This window comes from Strongylocentrotus purpuratus, unplaced genomic scaffold, assembly GCF_000002235.5.
Source record: "Strongylocentrotus purpuratus isolate Spur 01 unplaced genomic scaffold, Spur_5.0 spur5_contig_836, whole genome shotgun sequence".
NCBI classification, from domain to species: Eukaryota; Metazoa; Echinodermata; class Echinoidea; order Camarodonta; family Strongylocentrotidae; genus Strongylocentrotus; species Strongylocentrotus purpuratus.
The window spans coordinates 1,162,846-1,179,069 of NW_022145542.1; the positions used below are offsets into that span (position 1 = coordinate 1,162,846).

General features: G+C 40.1%; 2 protein-coding genes across 2 annotated transcripts; one reads left to right on the plus strand and one right to left on the minus strand.

The window, feature by feature from the left end:
• Nucleotides 1-780: 780 nt before the first annotated feature.
• LOC100890445 (uncharacterized protein F54H12.2-like) lies at nt 781-2,514 on the plus strand. Its single transcript, XM_003730148.2, has 2 exons — nt 781-979; nt 1,283-2,514. Exons 1-2 carry the CDS (start codon nt 781-783, stop codon nt 2,512-2,514), a joined length of 1,431 nt encoding a protein of 476 aa, XP_003730196.2.
• Nucleotides 2,515-11,975: 9,461 nt separating this feature from the next.
• On the minus strand, nt 11,976-15,141 carry LOC115924062. Its single transcript, XM_030985719.1, has 3 exons — nt 14,865-15,141; nt 12,935-13,224; nt 11,976-12,684 (listed from the first exon to the last, which is right to left on the minus strand). The coding sequence occupies exons 2-3, from the start codon at nt 13,169-13,171 to the stop codon at nt 12,310-12,312; spliced, it is 612 nt and encodes a 203-aa protein (XP_030841579.1). The 5' UTR covers nt 13,172-13,224; nt 14,865-15,141; the 3' UTR covers nt 11,976-12,309.
• Between the last annotated feature and the right edge of the window lie 1,083 nt (nt 15,142-16,224).

Here is a 16,224-nt window from a genome sequence, read left to right on the forward strand (position 1 = left end):
ATTAATAGAGTCGATAGTATTTCATACTTCCTTTGTCTCTGCACATTTTTGTTTATATCTAACTTTGCCCGGAATTCAAAAAATTTAATAAATATCTGCAAATTATCAAATTGCCAGCATGAGGATGAGCTTTAAAGCCCCACTACACCACTTACAGGTACTTGCTCCCTCTATATAGCAAACAATGCCTAATCGGTGACCGTTGGTCCCCCATGGTCACCTATTTCTCATGTTAATTGAGAGCTGATTTGATGAGATAACCACCTCTCAGTGACCATGCAGGGAGGTCTAATCCCTCCTGGCCAAACTAGTGCAGATAGGCTTTAAGCGTAGGATGCATGAAATAGACCTGAGTAGTATGTATGTACGTATAGTCCCAAAATATGATTTATGATATTATTGATTAATCGATTAATATGAAATCAATAATCAATAAATATGAAATATGGATCGATAATTATGGATCAATAAAATCGATAATTGATAAATATGAAATATGGATTAATTAAATATGTATTAATTAAATATGGAAAAAGCACCCCACTACCTTCCTCTTAAATTGTTCAACTTTGAAACAATCGACATTATAATAACGAATGAAACGGGTGAGGTAGTACCATTTGAACGTGGGAAAGTGCTAGTTACGTTACATTTTCGAGAACGCTCTTCGCGATTATCCTAAATAAAAGTATGTACCCTTACGCAACGAACCGTGTACTCCGTAGTCACGTGTTCCATAATCAGATGGGGCGTGGTCTACCCATATTCAGAGGAGCCGCTATGCAACGTGGACACGGTCTAGGGAGCCTGGTCAAGGGTCTTTTTCGTGCAGCTACTCCTTTATTGAAGAAAGGGGCCTTTGCATTGGGAAAGGAAGCCATGTCGACGGGTGTCAATATTATGCAAGACACCCTCAGCGGTCAATCATTGAAATCTGCGGCTAAGAGAAATGTCAAGAGAGCTGGAAAACGTTTGGCGGGTAAAGCTATGGGAGGTGTGCGCAAGAAAATTTAGGCAAAAGCGAAACAAAGAGGAGGTGCTCGCTTTCTACTCGTGAGAGATGTTAAAAAGCAGTCGCGGGGTAGAAAACGTGTCATTAAAGCTAAAGGCTGGCGTACGAAAAGACCTCGCGTGGAAAATATTTTCGATTAATAACGACTGGAGTTGAACTGTATAAACATGTCTCTTTTACATGAAAAAAGCGACGCTTGTTGTAAATCTGAACTTGATTTGTTCACGGTACCACACACTCAACTTAGTATTACCAAAGGACCCTTTAAAGAATATCACCCCGTCAGTAATATAACCGATACAGGACCTATTGAAATCAACGTCGCTGGAATGGCCGAAGAGTATGTCGATCTTTCGCAAACCATGCTACAAGTTTCTGTCAGAGTATTGAAAGCAGACAATACGCCTATCACCGCCGATGACCCCGTAGCACCCGTGAATCTCTTCCTCCCTTCACTTTTTAGTCAGGTGGATGTCATGTTGAATGAAAAACTGGTATCACAACCCTCCAATACATACCCTTATAGGGCATTAATGGAGACGTTACTACACTACAGCAAGGAGACAAAAGACTCACAGCTTACGCAACAGCTGTATTACAAGGATGAAGCGGGGAAAATGGAGGTGGTAAATCCTTTATTGCAAGGAGAGCACGGGAATCAAGGACTCGCAAAAAGACACGGATTCATCGCTGAGAGCAGACTTCTTTCTATGCTGGGACCCATCTACGCAGATGTGTTCTTTCAAGAAAGATTATTATTACCGGGGGTTGATTTGAAACTCAAGTTGAATCGTAGTAAAGACGCATTTTGTCTTCTTTCTTCAAAAGCGAACGCGGACTACAAAGTAAAGATCGAATCTGCTGCCCTCTTCGTTCGCAGAGTCAAGACGAGCCCTTCCATCATGATTACCCATGCCAAGGCCTTGGAGAAAACAACTGCCAAATATCCACTCAACAAAGTGGATGTACGCTCTTTCTCAATTCCTACTGGAAACATGTCCATCAACCGAGACAACCTATTTTTAGGACAACTACCGAACCGTATCGTCATCGGGTTAACTGACAACGACGCCTACAACGGTAGTTATGCCAAAAACCCCTACAACTTTAAACATCTGAATATCAACTATATATCAGTGACGATCGACGGAGAAATGGTTCCCATGCGCCCTTTACGGCCCTGCTTTGAAGAGGGAGCGGGTCAGCACTATATACACGCTTACAATTCCTTATTCATGGGTACAAATCGTCTTTTCGCGGACAAAGGCCTGGATATAAATAGAGAGGAATATCTTAAATGGTTCACTTTATTCGCTTTTGACCTTACCCCGGATGTGTCAGACGGATGTCATTTAAATCTGATTAAAAGTGGTAATTTACGTCTTGAACTACAATTTGACAGACCCCTCCCCAACACGGTCAATTGCCTCGTATTTTCAGAATCCCAAGGACTGATCCAGATCGATAGAAGCCGCAATCTCATTTATGATTATCAGGGTTGAGAAAATAAAAGGATGGGTACTTCACAAATTCAACACGTGCTCGTGAACCACCCAGCCACGAAAGACCAGTTTAAAGGCGTTTTCGCCTTGGACCAACTTCCACGTAGGGTGAATGACAATATTGGATGTTACGTCGTAAATACAGACCCAAGCACCAGCCCCGGTACCCACTGGGTAGCGTTATATTTCAACTACGGGAAGGGGACTTTTTTTTACTCGTATGGAAACGCCCCTTTGTATTATGACAGGAAGCTTTATAGTTTTATGATGGGAAAATCTATAACAATGGACTATAATGAAAAGAGACTTCAAGGAACCCTTTCTTCCGTGTGTGGACAATATTATATATTTTATCTCATTGGTCGTTGTAAAGGGTATACGACGCGGGGTATTTTAAAGGGGTTTGGGAAAGACCACAGTAGGAACGATATGAAGATAAATGATTGGTTTAACAGGAAACATAATACATCGTTGCCCGTTCTTGACATTAATTTCACTCTTCGGCAAATTGCACGAAGTATCGATGAATTGTAAATAATCCGCTCGCCTATCCTACACGTTGATTTGTTTTACTTTGTAAATATACATTTTGTTTTAAGTTTATACTAAGTAGACTATGCCTTTATATATATATCATTATATATTTATATATTTATAAGTGTTTTATAGTACGAAATACATCAGAATCCTACGGTTATCTTTTTTCTCTCTCTTCTCACCAACACCTCTTTCTACATCACGAACACGTTCGCTACATTTCTCTTTCCTGTCATGCATTTTATCTCTCTCTCTCTCTCTCTCTCCCTCTCTCTCTTTCTTTATCTTTTTTTCCTCTGTCAAAAAAAATAATAATAAAAAAAGTTCTTTATATGTCTCTCATCTTTCACACCCATTCTCTCTTCCTCTGCCCCTCTTTCTGATAGTACATGTTACGTCTACTCTTAAAATATAAAAGAATACATGAAGAATGAATACACGAGAGAACCAGTTGTAAAATGTATTAAAAATATTTTAAAAGTGTGTTGTTTATTGAATAAAATTTCGTAAAGAAATCATTTTGTTTCAGTGTGTCGTTCTTACGTTGTCACGTCTTATATTTTCAAACTGAATAGCACTACAAAACATATAATGCATGTAGACTATATACAATATATACATCAAGTCAGGTTACAACTTGCATAGTGTCATTACGGTTGTGTTTGTAAGCTGTCCCTATCTTAAGTATGAAAATGGTATAACCATCGAATATATACACGGTACACAGCAAGCAAGAAAAATAATAAACAAGATTTAAATAATGAATAAAATAAAAAACAACATCAACAAACTAGTTATAGTATAAACAATAAGATAAACGTCGTTCTACAGATTCGCCGTTTTACCGATTCGTCATTCCACTGATTCGCCAGTTTAACCAACATAAAACATACTTTTTTTAGTATACGTTTCTAGTCGTATAAACAATATTATTTTACACAGCCTAAACTTTATACAATTCATTATGAAATGAAAAAAGAAAAAATTATTATAAACGCTACTAAAAGACAAGAAAAAAAAAAAAAAAGAAGAAAAAAAAGAAAACAAAATAAAAAAAAAGAGAGAAAATAAATAAGACATAGTGTTTACACCCGTCTATTAATAAGGATCCCACTGGTAGGTTTTAGGACCATTTCTGTTTACTTTTACACGTTTAGTTTTTGTTTTGGGAGGTGTCGAGTGCTGTACATCGGAGAGGGGAGATTCCCATGGCGCTGTCGGGGTAGACTTGGATCCGGGGTTGCCGCTTCGTTTCCACCGTTGTAGATCGCTACGTCGTCGTGGGAAAAAGTCTCTGGAATGTTCATATTCGCCAATACACCGATAAACTGGTCACTGCTAGTAGGGGTATAGCCACGACGTTCCCTGAATATGTCATACATGACGTCGCAAATGTTACTTCCAGCAATAGTTTTGTTATCTATGATAAGCTGACCGTTTTCAGTCCAATCGATGTTTTTATCGTTCTTCAACTTTTGCAGCAATTGACTGGTTCTCTTTGCAAATGTTTTTGGTACATGGTCCAATAAATCACGGTCTATTTTTGTCTCGTGAGGCGTGTCGTGCGAAACAGCGTCTAAGCCCTTCGGTGAAGAGGTACTATCGGAGGTTGAAATTGTATTGTCAGTAAGCTCTAGGGCTAACGGTTTCTTCAATGCATCATTGGCTTCGAGATAATGATGTAAGTGTTGCGAATATAACTGGGCTTTTGTATGTTCGTCCATGTCACCGCGTTCTAAAATAGCACAAATTTGACTGTCCAGATTATTCACCTGCTGTTCAGACGATGTTGTAGTTGAATTGTTCTGTAGCGTGTTGAGCATCGTCTGTGGAACAAGAACCATTTTCTGCGTGTGCTCCATATCGGATTGATTATAGTTCATTTACCGCCGGACAGCAACGATGTGATACCTCCGAGTACAGGGGCTATTATTCTTGCAAGCAATCCAAGAAATCCTCCGCGTTGATTCAAAATGTTCTTTCTTTCTTTCAACGGTGTTTGACGGTTTGACAGTTTTCTTAACTTGAGTTTATGTTTACCCAATGTTCGTTTCTGAGTTCCTGATATTTTAACGTTACCACGTATCACGTTGAGCACACATTCACAAATGGCATCTATAAACCCCTTGTCCGCGCTTTTGATGAGTTGTGTACGCTGGTTAGCTATACAATGTGCCAGAGTCTTTAACAGCGCCGCATGGGTCTTGATCCGTCGAGACATGTTGAATAAATAAAGCTGTTTGTAGCGTAAGGTGCGATTTTATACCCGAGGTACGTAGGCAACTTGGGTTTCTCCCGGGAATATATGAGTTCTCAATCGTACCTCCTCCGGAGTGTCTGCTCTCAGATCCACAAACAGGTAACCCCATTTCTCTTTGGTAGTGCCTCGTAGGCTTCCCTGAAGAATTTTTGTCGCCCCGGATACATCTGCCTCCCAAGACATGTAACCTGTAATTTATCTCTACAATTCTTGAATAAACAATAATATTGCGTATTTAATGAAATGGTCCTTGATTCCTTCCCACGGTGAAACAGATTTTGCGTGATATAAATTACGCTTACATTCCTATGATGACACCCCTTTGTAAATAAAGCTGCCACCCTTTTATCGTCGCCAGCCACATCCATCAAATCATCTATAACAAATAACGTAGGACATTCGCTATCGGTCAGACTATTAAAGTCAGCGGGGAGGTTTTCATGAAATTGAATATTTGGAATAGATTTACTCATTTCCAGGTAGGAGGGTTGAAATTCACTATAAAACCAAACCACTTTGTGCGGTGGTTTATCTATCATGGTGGATGCATTTTTTAAAAGACGTTTTACAAATTCAGTTTTTCCAACAAAACTAGGTCCAACGACCATGCATGAAAAGCTATGTTTTAAACGAACGTCCATGTTAGAAGGAGTCAAATATATTTATATACAATGAAGATTTAAAAGAGAAAGAAAAAAAAAAAAAACACAGATATAAAATCATGAAACAATGCACAACGAGATAAGTGAACGTGAATATTTCTTATCGCAAACAAGAGATGTGGGTATATGCGCATGAATATACAATACAATTTATTAGTTACTACTTTAACGCTACAACGTAGAGGTTGGGAGAGGGATAACGTACTGGGATTTTACACTGACGTTTTCATACAGTTTAGAACCGTTTGAATAGGTATTATTTGAAACTGTATCCTGACTCTCGACACTTTCTAAAATAGTTGCTTCCAGATAAAAACTGAAAAATAACGTTGCGATCAAAAGTATAAAAACAACCACGCTCCAAAGGGAGCCTTGACTTCTACGTGTTCTTCTAAACAGGGCATGCAAATCATTAACGTATGCTGCATCCGTCTTGGGTAATATATAGTCAAGAAAAAATGTAATTAGAAAATAAACGTCTTTTACCAAAGACAAGAAAAAGCGTAACAAGAGAGAGAGAGAGAGGTATACTATGTCAAATACACGACGCTTAGAAATGGATATTCTTAAATGAAAACCAGCGCTTGAATGAGGTAGAAAAAGGCATGTCAACTCTATTTATACGGTAGGTATAGGAGGTATATCAACATGGCCGTACGGTAAAGTTTTGCCATCTTCAAGACGGACCCTCTTCGTGAACACAACCCTGTAATTCTTAGACCTCTTCACCGTATGGATTGTCTTGGCTTTCACATCCCTGATTATTTTTGATTCGTGAATTGTACGCGTGGTCCCTTGTTCACTCTGAAGGAGTTCATTTAATGTGTCATGGTTAATGACCAAAGAGTTCATTGCATTCAGAGTGAAACCTCTTACTTTACAAACAGTTATCCCTTTGGAAGTCCTGTAGCTGTAATTCTTTGGACCACCGCATAGCCATGATTGTATAAAATCCTCGCCAGTGTCGTCGATCTCATCGGTTAGATCACCAAGAAAATTCCCGGTGACGGGGTCTAGATGGGCGTGTTCAGGGTCAGTCTTGAACACCACGCTGTCTGTGTCCATATATAAAACCCTATCGTCCAGCTTTTCCAACACGCTATACAATTTCAAGCGCGCTAACGCTGTTGTAAAGCTGGCCAATATAATGTTGGTATTGACATTATGGTCAACAAACCCCTCCGCTTGTGTGTAGTGTAGCTCTACCATATACTCATTGTGTACGATCAAGTCTTCTACGATTATCGATTGGTCCCTTAGATAGGAGAGAATTTCATCGGTGGTTTTAACATACACCGTTTTACGCAAATTTGGGCGCTCCGTAAATTTCCCCCACAGTACATTGACGATTGCTTTAGCAATAGCGCGCAAACCAGGATTTTTGCAAATTAGAAAAGGGTCAAGATTGATACCCTCGTGTTCGAAATAATCGTCGATGTACTTTTGTTTTGCTGCATCTGACTGCGCATGCACGGGGTAACCCGATGACTCCTGTTTAACTTTAATGAAGGAGTCAATGTAGGGAGAAAATAAACCCCCTTCTCTAGTAGACTTGTCGTACACGGTTGAGCTCTCAAAGTGCCAAACTTCCTGCATCCTAACGTTAGTGTAACCCTTCTCAACAGCCTTTTTGATTTCTTCACTAACCCAAACACCGTCTAACTCCCGTTCAACATCCTCGTGCTTACACGTTCCACTGTTCATTGTCTCGGCACAAGTACGGCAGAGGGGAAAGGTCAATTTCCCCTCTGACCTGAATGGCAATACAGGGTGGAATAAATTCTTGGGAGGGGTAATTTTGCATTTGATCAAGCCAAATATGTCCTCGAGAGGTGGGAAATTGGACAAAATGATACGAGGATGTCCAACGGGATATTTTGAAAATTTGTTTATGAAAGGATACAAACTTGTGAAGTCATAGTAACGTATCTTTTCATGGGGCCCAGCTTCGTAAAACAAACGGCAACCATCCGTCCTCCCCCCAAAAAGGAATCTCTAGGGTTCAAAGTTTGACGTAACCCGGCGCTAAAATGCTCGACATTCGGTAGCAAACCCCTAACTTTGTCACTCTTTTTTTTACGGTCCCAGTCGTGTTCCCAAATGACGTGGACCTTGTAACCCGCCTGTTTTAGGAGGCGGATTCGGTGCATCGTATTGTTGTACAACACACCCATCTTTTGGTTTAATTTATGATTGACGAGATCCGGCGCCCAGCATGTCTGACAACCATGAAAGTAACATCCTAGAAACTCCCATACATGTTTCTTCTCACCTAGGGTGGCATAACCGTCCACAAATCTACCGTGTACCATGCCCTCTCCACCGTTGAAGGCGTGCTGAATAGCTAAACCCTTTTTGAGGGATTTATAATGCAGCCACGCGCCAGCTTTGGCCGATTGCTGTCTAGACCCTGTGTAGCCGTCTTGGGGTATTAAGGCTATTGTATCAGGCTTCAGATAGTTAGTCCTGAACAAAAGATTGCACGCGCTAGGTAATGTAGGGGATTTAAGGAAAGGATCGATACCTCCTTTGTTCGTGGGTGTTGTGGTGATGGCCTTAAAGTGTTTACGGAATACTTTACAACTTTGATGTAATATTTCAACATTGCTGATGCAGTATTCCTTTAACTCTGTTTTCATGTCGAAAACATAGTTTTCGCTACAAAGTTCACCATGCCACGACAGAAATTCAATTTGAGCGCTTTTCATCATACTTTCGTACCCGTACCATCTTTTGTCAGGTAGGGGTCCGATATAATTTGCATTCGCTCTCGTGTTGAACAGATGTGGGAAATATCCTTTCTTCAATTCTGTCAACCCGAAAGTTTTAGGGATTTTGGCGAGTGCCATCTGAAAAAAGTTCAGAGAATCCTTGACAACTACACATGGGTCTGAAGTTCTAAGGCTTATGATTTTACCTCCGTTTAAAACAACCTGAGGTATGATACCTTCCGCAACCAGGTGGTCGAGCAGAAAATAAGAATCATAGGCCTTACTGTTATGTGCTAACGCGATTGAATTGTTGTGCTTTTCGCTAAAAAGCCATGCGGCAAAGTTTGATAGGGTATTCTCCCCCTCAAACGTGATATGTCTCGCATCTGGAGGACCGCAGCGCTTACACACTGAATTGTCCTTGTCCATACACGATTCACATTCCCACGATGCATGCACAAAATTGGGTTCGTAAACACCCGTGTCCTGGGTACATTCAAAATCAAAGAAGGTGTACTTTGTACAATTTTCAGGTTTTGTTTTCTTTTCTTTCGCGGTTTGCGTACATTTCTTTTTTTGTTTTGGTACTCCTTCATTTTCCCGAGGAGTTTCTTGACCGTGGTGGTTGGTTTGTGGGAGATTTGTGGACGGTTTAACGGTTTTTGAGGTTTCATCGGCACTCTTAACCTCGTAGTAAGGGCTATTGGATGTTACCTTCATGAAGCACGCATGATCCCTGCCGTCGACAACCTCTTTACAGGTTCTACAAAATATATTTGAACATTTATGATTAGCGGGATCACACCCTATTACATGGATGTCGAGCACTTTTTCGCATTTGTCACATTTGTATTTTCTTTGGCAGGCTGTGAGTTTTTTATGCAGTGTTACACTGTGTAGCTGAAAACAACGTTTCGTAAGAAATGTCATTCGACACTTTTTACACACTATGGTAGAGGGCTTACTCTCACGAAACGTACCGCTATCACAATCTGTTGCATAACAATCTGGGCATTCACAACAACACTTATGCGTGAGGGGATCGTTGTACGTTTCGTGACAGTCCTCACACAACTGAGAAGCACACAGAAAAGCAGAGGGATTGGTTATCATGTTATAATGGGACCCAGACAGGTACAGATAGATGGCTTTACCTTCCGGAGGTCCTGCATATATCAATGCCTCCTTACATCTACCTCTGTATACCATAAGCCTGAACTCTGGAGCTAACACAGCTTGAAAAGCAGCGTACTGGCATGAGTCAACAATACCCTCTTCAACATTCGCTCGAGCGTGAAGGTCGCGAGCCATTCTCATAAACTGTTTGGTTGGCGCGCGGTCTTGTTTATTTTTGGTCCATGTTCTATATCTTTTGTCATTTTTAGAGTGAAACATGGCAATCACGAGTGCTTTTGCGAAACAAAGATTATCATCGGAGGGTGGTATTGTGATGATTGATCGCTTTTTAAGCGCAGCCAATTGTTCGGGGAGTCCATCAAACTTACGCACGCGCCCACCCGCAGGATTCACGATATGATGTAGCCGTATCGTGAATCCTAGATCTAGAAAAAAATTTTGATTGCTATTTAAAACTTCTTCAATCCTATCCAAAATTGCGCTTATGTCGAAATGTTCCACAGTCGCCCAGGGAAAGGAGACGGGTACATTTAACTGCGTAGAAACAAGAATGAGTCTCACATAGTCACGGGGTGAAGTGTCGCGCAACACGATATCCTTGATTTCTTCCAAAGATGTTCGGAGGTAATCGAGAACTTTGGATATCGTGTTGGCGTTATGGAGTTGACTTTGGTGGTCATACCATACCTCTCTACTCCCAAACCGTTTAGAAATCCTTTGACCAATGAACTCCCCCCTTACAAAAAAAAATCTCTATGGTACACCATACAAACACCATAGCAAATCTACCATAGATTACCATACAAACACCATAGCAAATCTACCATAGATCTACCATTCATTTACCATAGAACTAATTAAAATAATTGGGACAAATTTATTCATTTATTCAAATTAGGCCACACCTACATATTCTACCATAGAGCCACCATTCATATACCATAGAGCCACCATAGAGTCATCATTCATCTACCATAGAGCCATCATTCATCTACCATAGAGCCACCATTCATCTACCATAGAACCACCATTCATCTACCACAGAGCCACCATTCATCTACCATAGAACCACCATTCATCTACCACAGAGCCACCATTCATCTACCACAGAGCCACCATTCATCTACCATAGAGCCACCATTCATCTACCATAAAGCCACCATTCATCTACCATAGAGCCACCATTCATTTACCATAGAGCCACCATTCATCTACCATAGAGCAACCATTCATCTACCATAGAGCCACCATTCATCTACCATAGAGTCACCACTCATCTACCATAGAGCCACCATTCATCTACCATAGAGTCACCACTCATCTACCATAGAGCCACCATTCATCTACCATAGAGTCACCACTCATCTACCATAGAGCCACCATTCATCTACCATAGAGTCACCACTCATCTACCATAGAGCCACCATTCATCTACCATAGAGCCACCATTCATCTACCATAGAGCCACCATTCATCTACCATAGAGCCACCATTCATCTACCATAGAGCCACCATTCATCTACCATAGAGTCACCATTCATCTACCATAGAGCCACCATTTATCTACCATAGAGCCACCATTCATCTACCATAGAGCCACCATTCATCTACCATAGAGCCACCATTCATCTACCATAGAGCCACCATTCATCTACCATTCACTACCATTCAAAATACGCAACAAAATGTTACGCTTAATTGTAGCATTTTAAAATGGTATATTCAGAATGGTAGTTTGGATCTTGATCTATGGTTAGCAGAATGGTGGCTGTAGTGCATTCTATAGTACACAGAATGGTGACTATAATATATTGAATTTTTGAGAAATCTAAACTTAAATGTTAACTTACAATACACACATGATGCTTATTAAAAAAATGAATTGAATGAAAGTGGCAGGATGTATTTGGTTTATATCAAAAGTTGTATGCATGTACATATGCTAAAAACTAAAATAAAAGGCAAGTAAAAAATATATCACATAAACATGTACACTACAAACTAAAATGAAAGGCAAGTTCGTAATTGCAACACATATTACTTGGACTTATTCTACTAAGATGTAATAAATACCCACATATATATCACCCCAGTTCCTCTAAATAAACGGCAAGTTAAAAAGAAACTAAAATGTCATATACAGTGTGTACTTAAACATGACTAAAATGAAAGGCAAGTTAAAAATATATAAACATGTACAATAAAAACTAAGGCACTGAGTTGCAGCACAGGATTGTTCTAAAACATTGTATAAACATGTACAATAAAAACTCAAATGAAAGGCAAGTTCATAATTGCAACACATATTACTTGGACTTATTCTACTAGGGTGTAATAAATACCCACATATATATCACCCTAGTTCCTCTAAATAACTAAAATGTCATATATAGTGTGTATGTAAACATGACTAAAATGAAAGGCAAGTTATAAATATATAAACATGTACAATAAAAACTAAGGCACTGAGTTGCAGCACAGAAATGTTCTAAAACATTGTATAAACATGTACAATGAAGTTCAAGTCAAAGAGGTTGTATGTGTGTTCGAAGAGGAGCAGAAAATACAAGCCTTGCTGCTCATTTTTGGAGTCTCTGAAGGCGATCAAGGTCCCTCTGGCTGAGAACACTGAAGACCCAACCCTTTCTTTACTCAAACTGTTTACATGATTTTGATAGACCCTCTGTGTATCGATCGGTATCACTACCCTCACCCCATGATTCGATGTGTAACCTCGTCTATGCCATGTTCCATCGTAGGGCACTGCCACGTCCACATGATCATTTTCCCTGATGGTCAGATCATTGTCCATGGCCCTTTGACGTAGGCATGCTGCCACCTTCTTCTTCTGATCCTTACTGGTCTGCAAAAAAAAAAGAGTTTGTAATAAATAACAAGTAAATTTCAAGTTCCCTCAGGCCCCTTACTTATTAGACCCTATTACAAATATTTAGATTTGATTAATTTTCATCCCTTGATTTGACAAGAAGGGATATTGATGTACATGTATTATACTGTCTATCGACCATAACTAAGAAATAAAAATATGTTTGGATTAAATGTACGTACAGCTAAGATAATGTAATGAAGAAAACACAAGGCTGGTGACTAACCTCTTGGGATAAGGAAGATAAAGTGGCTATGTGCCTGTTGTAGCTAGGGGCTTCGACTAGTGGGGCTGTTCCGAGGATGGTCAGCAAGTCGCACAAGCTATCCCGTGCCAAACCAACCTCCGTTGCTGCCAGAGTAGCTCTGCGGTTTATTTCTGCAGACTTTCCACGTCCTTCGCATTCATTTTCTGATGAAGAGAATGTCCTCTCCTTCTTGCAAATGAAGCAACCAAGGACCATGGCGCAGTTCAACCCATTCCTCTTTGACAAATTCTCCAGAGGAATGAGATGCCCTGTAAAAGATATCCAAAACACTTTATGGAACAGGGAAAATATTTTGAAAAGCACAATCCCCAAATAATAACAAAGTGCTAGTTATGACATACATGTAGTATATTACACAAATACACATTTTCACAGATTTCACGACAATTCCGATGCCCCCACTTCGATTCACCATAGAGTAAAGGAGGTGTTTTTCGGCCACTTAAGACAAAATCCTATTTTTTGGACTCTTTACTTCCTATTTATTATCATTTCTTGTTCAAATCATGAAGCAAATACTATTATTATTTAAACAAAGAAAGAATTCCAGAAAAAAAATCATGAATTGCCATGACAACATTCATTTCAATTTTCACTGTTTCGGAGGTAGTTTTCGGCCTAGCGAGGCAGTTTTCGGCCGCATGTACAAAGTCAACAGGAAGCAAGCAAGCGCGCCATGCGTTTCCCCACTGATCTATAGCACTAGCGGCCGGAGCAGGTATTCCAAGCCGGAGCTTCCCGTGCCCAAAACTACCTCTGCGGTGATCAGAAATTGGAATCTGAATTAGACAGAGATATCGTGTGTGCGCTGCGGTATCCGGCTGCATTGATTAAATACATGCGATGAGATACTTTTGAGCTTGGGACTCACACAAAATCGGACTCTAAATCTGAAAAATACTTGAAATAAAGCTCATTTTATGGTAGACCGAATTTTCCGTCTCTTTCGTTCGTTAGCCTCTTATTGGGGTAGGGTCGGCCGGCTCTCTCTTTAGAGACGGAAACCGTCTATACACATTCCCTTGATAACGCCACGGCCATTTCAGGTCGTAGCTGAAAAAAAAACTGTGATAACGCCATTACGAACGTGTAGATGGCGCACAGTTTTTCCTTCATAATCGTTTTGCCTTCGGCGTAGACTAGAAGGGATGAGATTGATTTAGACGACTCCGTGCGCAGCGAGAGTTTAACACGGCTTGCAAGATTTTAACATGGATGTCGATTTTGACCCATAATTTCCTTAAAAGGGACCATTAAACGGATTATTTCAGTCAAGTTGGTAAGTGGAACCGATGTAGTATAACCTTCTCCTAATTTTAAATAATCAATGCATGAGGTAAAATGACATTTTGGGGGATTTTGGGGGCAAAACGCTACGACCTGAAATGGCCGTGGCGTTATCAAGGGAATGTGTATAGACTCTAGACGGTTTCCGTCTCTAAAGAGAGAGCCGGCCGACCCTACCCCAATAAGAGGCTAACGAACGAAAGAGACGGAAAATTCGGTCTAATTTTATGGTACCCATATTCCTTACACGCGTAAGATATACTTAATTTTTCAGATTCGGGGAGCGGGACCGCCGATTACATCGTTAAAATGTGATATTTTAGGATATATTTTCCATTGCAAATGTGGTTCTTCAGTGACTCTGGCATGGTATGGTATGTGTGGGATATATGATATGCTGTTATGCGATGGATATTTTAAAGGGATTTTACCATGCATCCAACGGATCGGCCGAAAACTGGTGATGGTCGATTACCCCCTCCTTTACTCTATTCTTAATCATTTGATTTGGCTTTTTGAGCCATTCACCCCTTGAGCATGCAATACAATCTCAAAGTAACAGTTTGCAAACTAAAAATATTGTTTGATAGTAAGTACATACCTCCCAGACACACGTGAGCCTTATGCAAAGCAGCTGCAAGTTGTGGGCCACTAATGACGCGGATCTTCACATGTGGGACCAGGGCCAAAAATAGGGCTGTCCAAACACTTATTCAGGGAAAGCTTCCTCGATCTCTGAATTAGCTGTTAGTTCTTCTGGCACCTCTCCAGCATTCATGTTACTCTTCTGTAATATCTGGTATTGATCTCCTTTGAACACCTTCCTCTTCTTCACATATTTTGGAGTTTTGCGAAGCATTTTCAGTGATAAGAAATTGGAGACCAACGGCTAGAAGAGTTATTCAAATCTTGGGCACAAGGTGGCAGCAAACAGCCCTTGTTATCTACTTTCTGCTGATATACATTACTTGTTACAATTTGGTTTAGAATTTGTTATTTAATGATTTCTTTAATTGATTGAGACTCATTGAGTGCAAACAGAGGCAGTGGAGCGACTTCCAAAGTGGGGGGGGGGGGGGGGGGGGGGGGGCACCAACAAAAAGGGCACTTTCTGGAGAAAATAAATAGGGCACCTACAAAGGGAAATCTCAAAGCGAAAATATATATTTTAAAAAAAAAAATTGTATATACCCCCTATATTGTGATTAGATTATCAGGGATGATTTCAATATTTTTTTTTATCTTTATAAATAAGATTTGTGAGGTCGCAGTGCGAAAAATTACATCAATTTTAAAGAAGAAAAACCCAATCTTGATGGGTTTATAACATTATCATAACAGAAGACTGAAAAGACCTTTGATAATTAGTACCATAATTATAACATCTAGAAATGCGGGTGTGCTTTGGGTGATATTGCTCTTAGTAGCTGGAAATTAGGGGCACGTGATGAGAGGAAAAGGGGACACTTATCGAAAAGGGTGACACTTATTAGAAAAAAAAGGAGCACATGTTAAATTACAACGGGTAATTATCAGAAGGTGAAAATGGGGCATGTACGTATCATTGTTAAAGGGTAATTATCTGAGGTGAAAAGAAAAGGGGCACTTATGAGAATGAAAAGGGGGCACTAATAATAAGGGGAAATGTTCATTTGTTGTACGAAAAGGGGCACCGATCAGATTTTAATAGGGGCATTTAATACGAGGGGAAGGGGGATTTATGAGAAGGGGGAAGTGCAGGCTATTATTAAAAAGAAAAGAGGCACATGTCAAGATAAACGGGGCACTTATGAGAGATGAAAAGGGGGTAATTATGGGAAGGGGATGGGGCACTTAAAAGAAGGAAAAAGAGCATTTATTAGGAAGGGAAGGGGGCATTTATGATAAAGGGAAGGGGCTCTCTTTTAAATGGGGCAAAATAAAAGGGGCAGTTATTGAAGATGAAAAGAGCACTTATCAGG

What these genes read in the sequence shown, in the direction of transcription:
- LOC100890445 (XM_003730148.2), top strand. Translation starts at nt 781, where the DNA reads ATGCAACGTGGACACGGTCTAGGGAGCCTGGTCAAGGGTCTTTTTCGT. An exon ending in AGCTGGAAAACGTTTGGCGG is followed by an intron (nt 980 to 1,282) that starts GTAAAGCTATGG and finishes GACCCTTTAAAG; the next exon opens with AATATCACCCCGTCAGTAAT.
- LOC115924062 (XM_030985719.1), bottom strand. Translation starts at nt 13,171, where the DNA reads ATGGTCCTTGGTTGCTTCATTTGCAAGAAGGAGAGGACATTCTCTTCA. An exon ending in TATCTTCCTTATCCCAAGAG is followed by an intron (nt 12,685 to 12,934) that starts GTTAGTCACCAG and finishes TTTTTTTTGCAG; the next exon opens with ACCAGTAAGGATCAGAAGAA.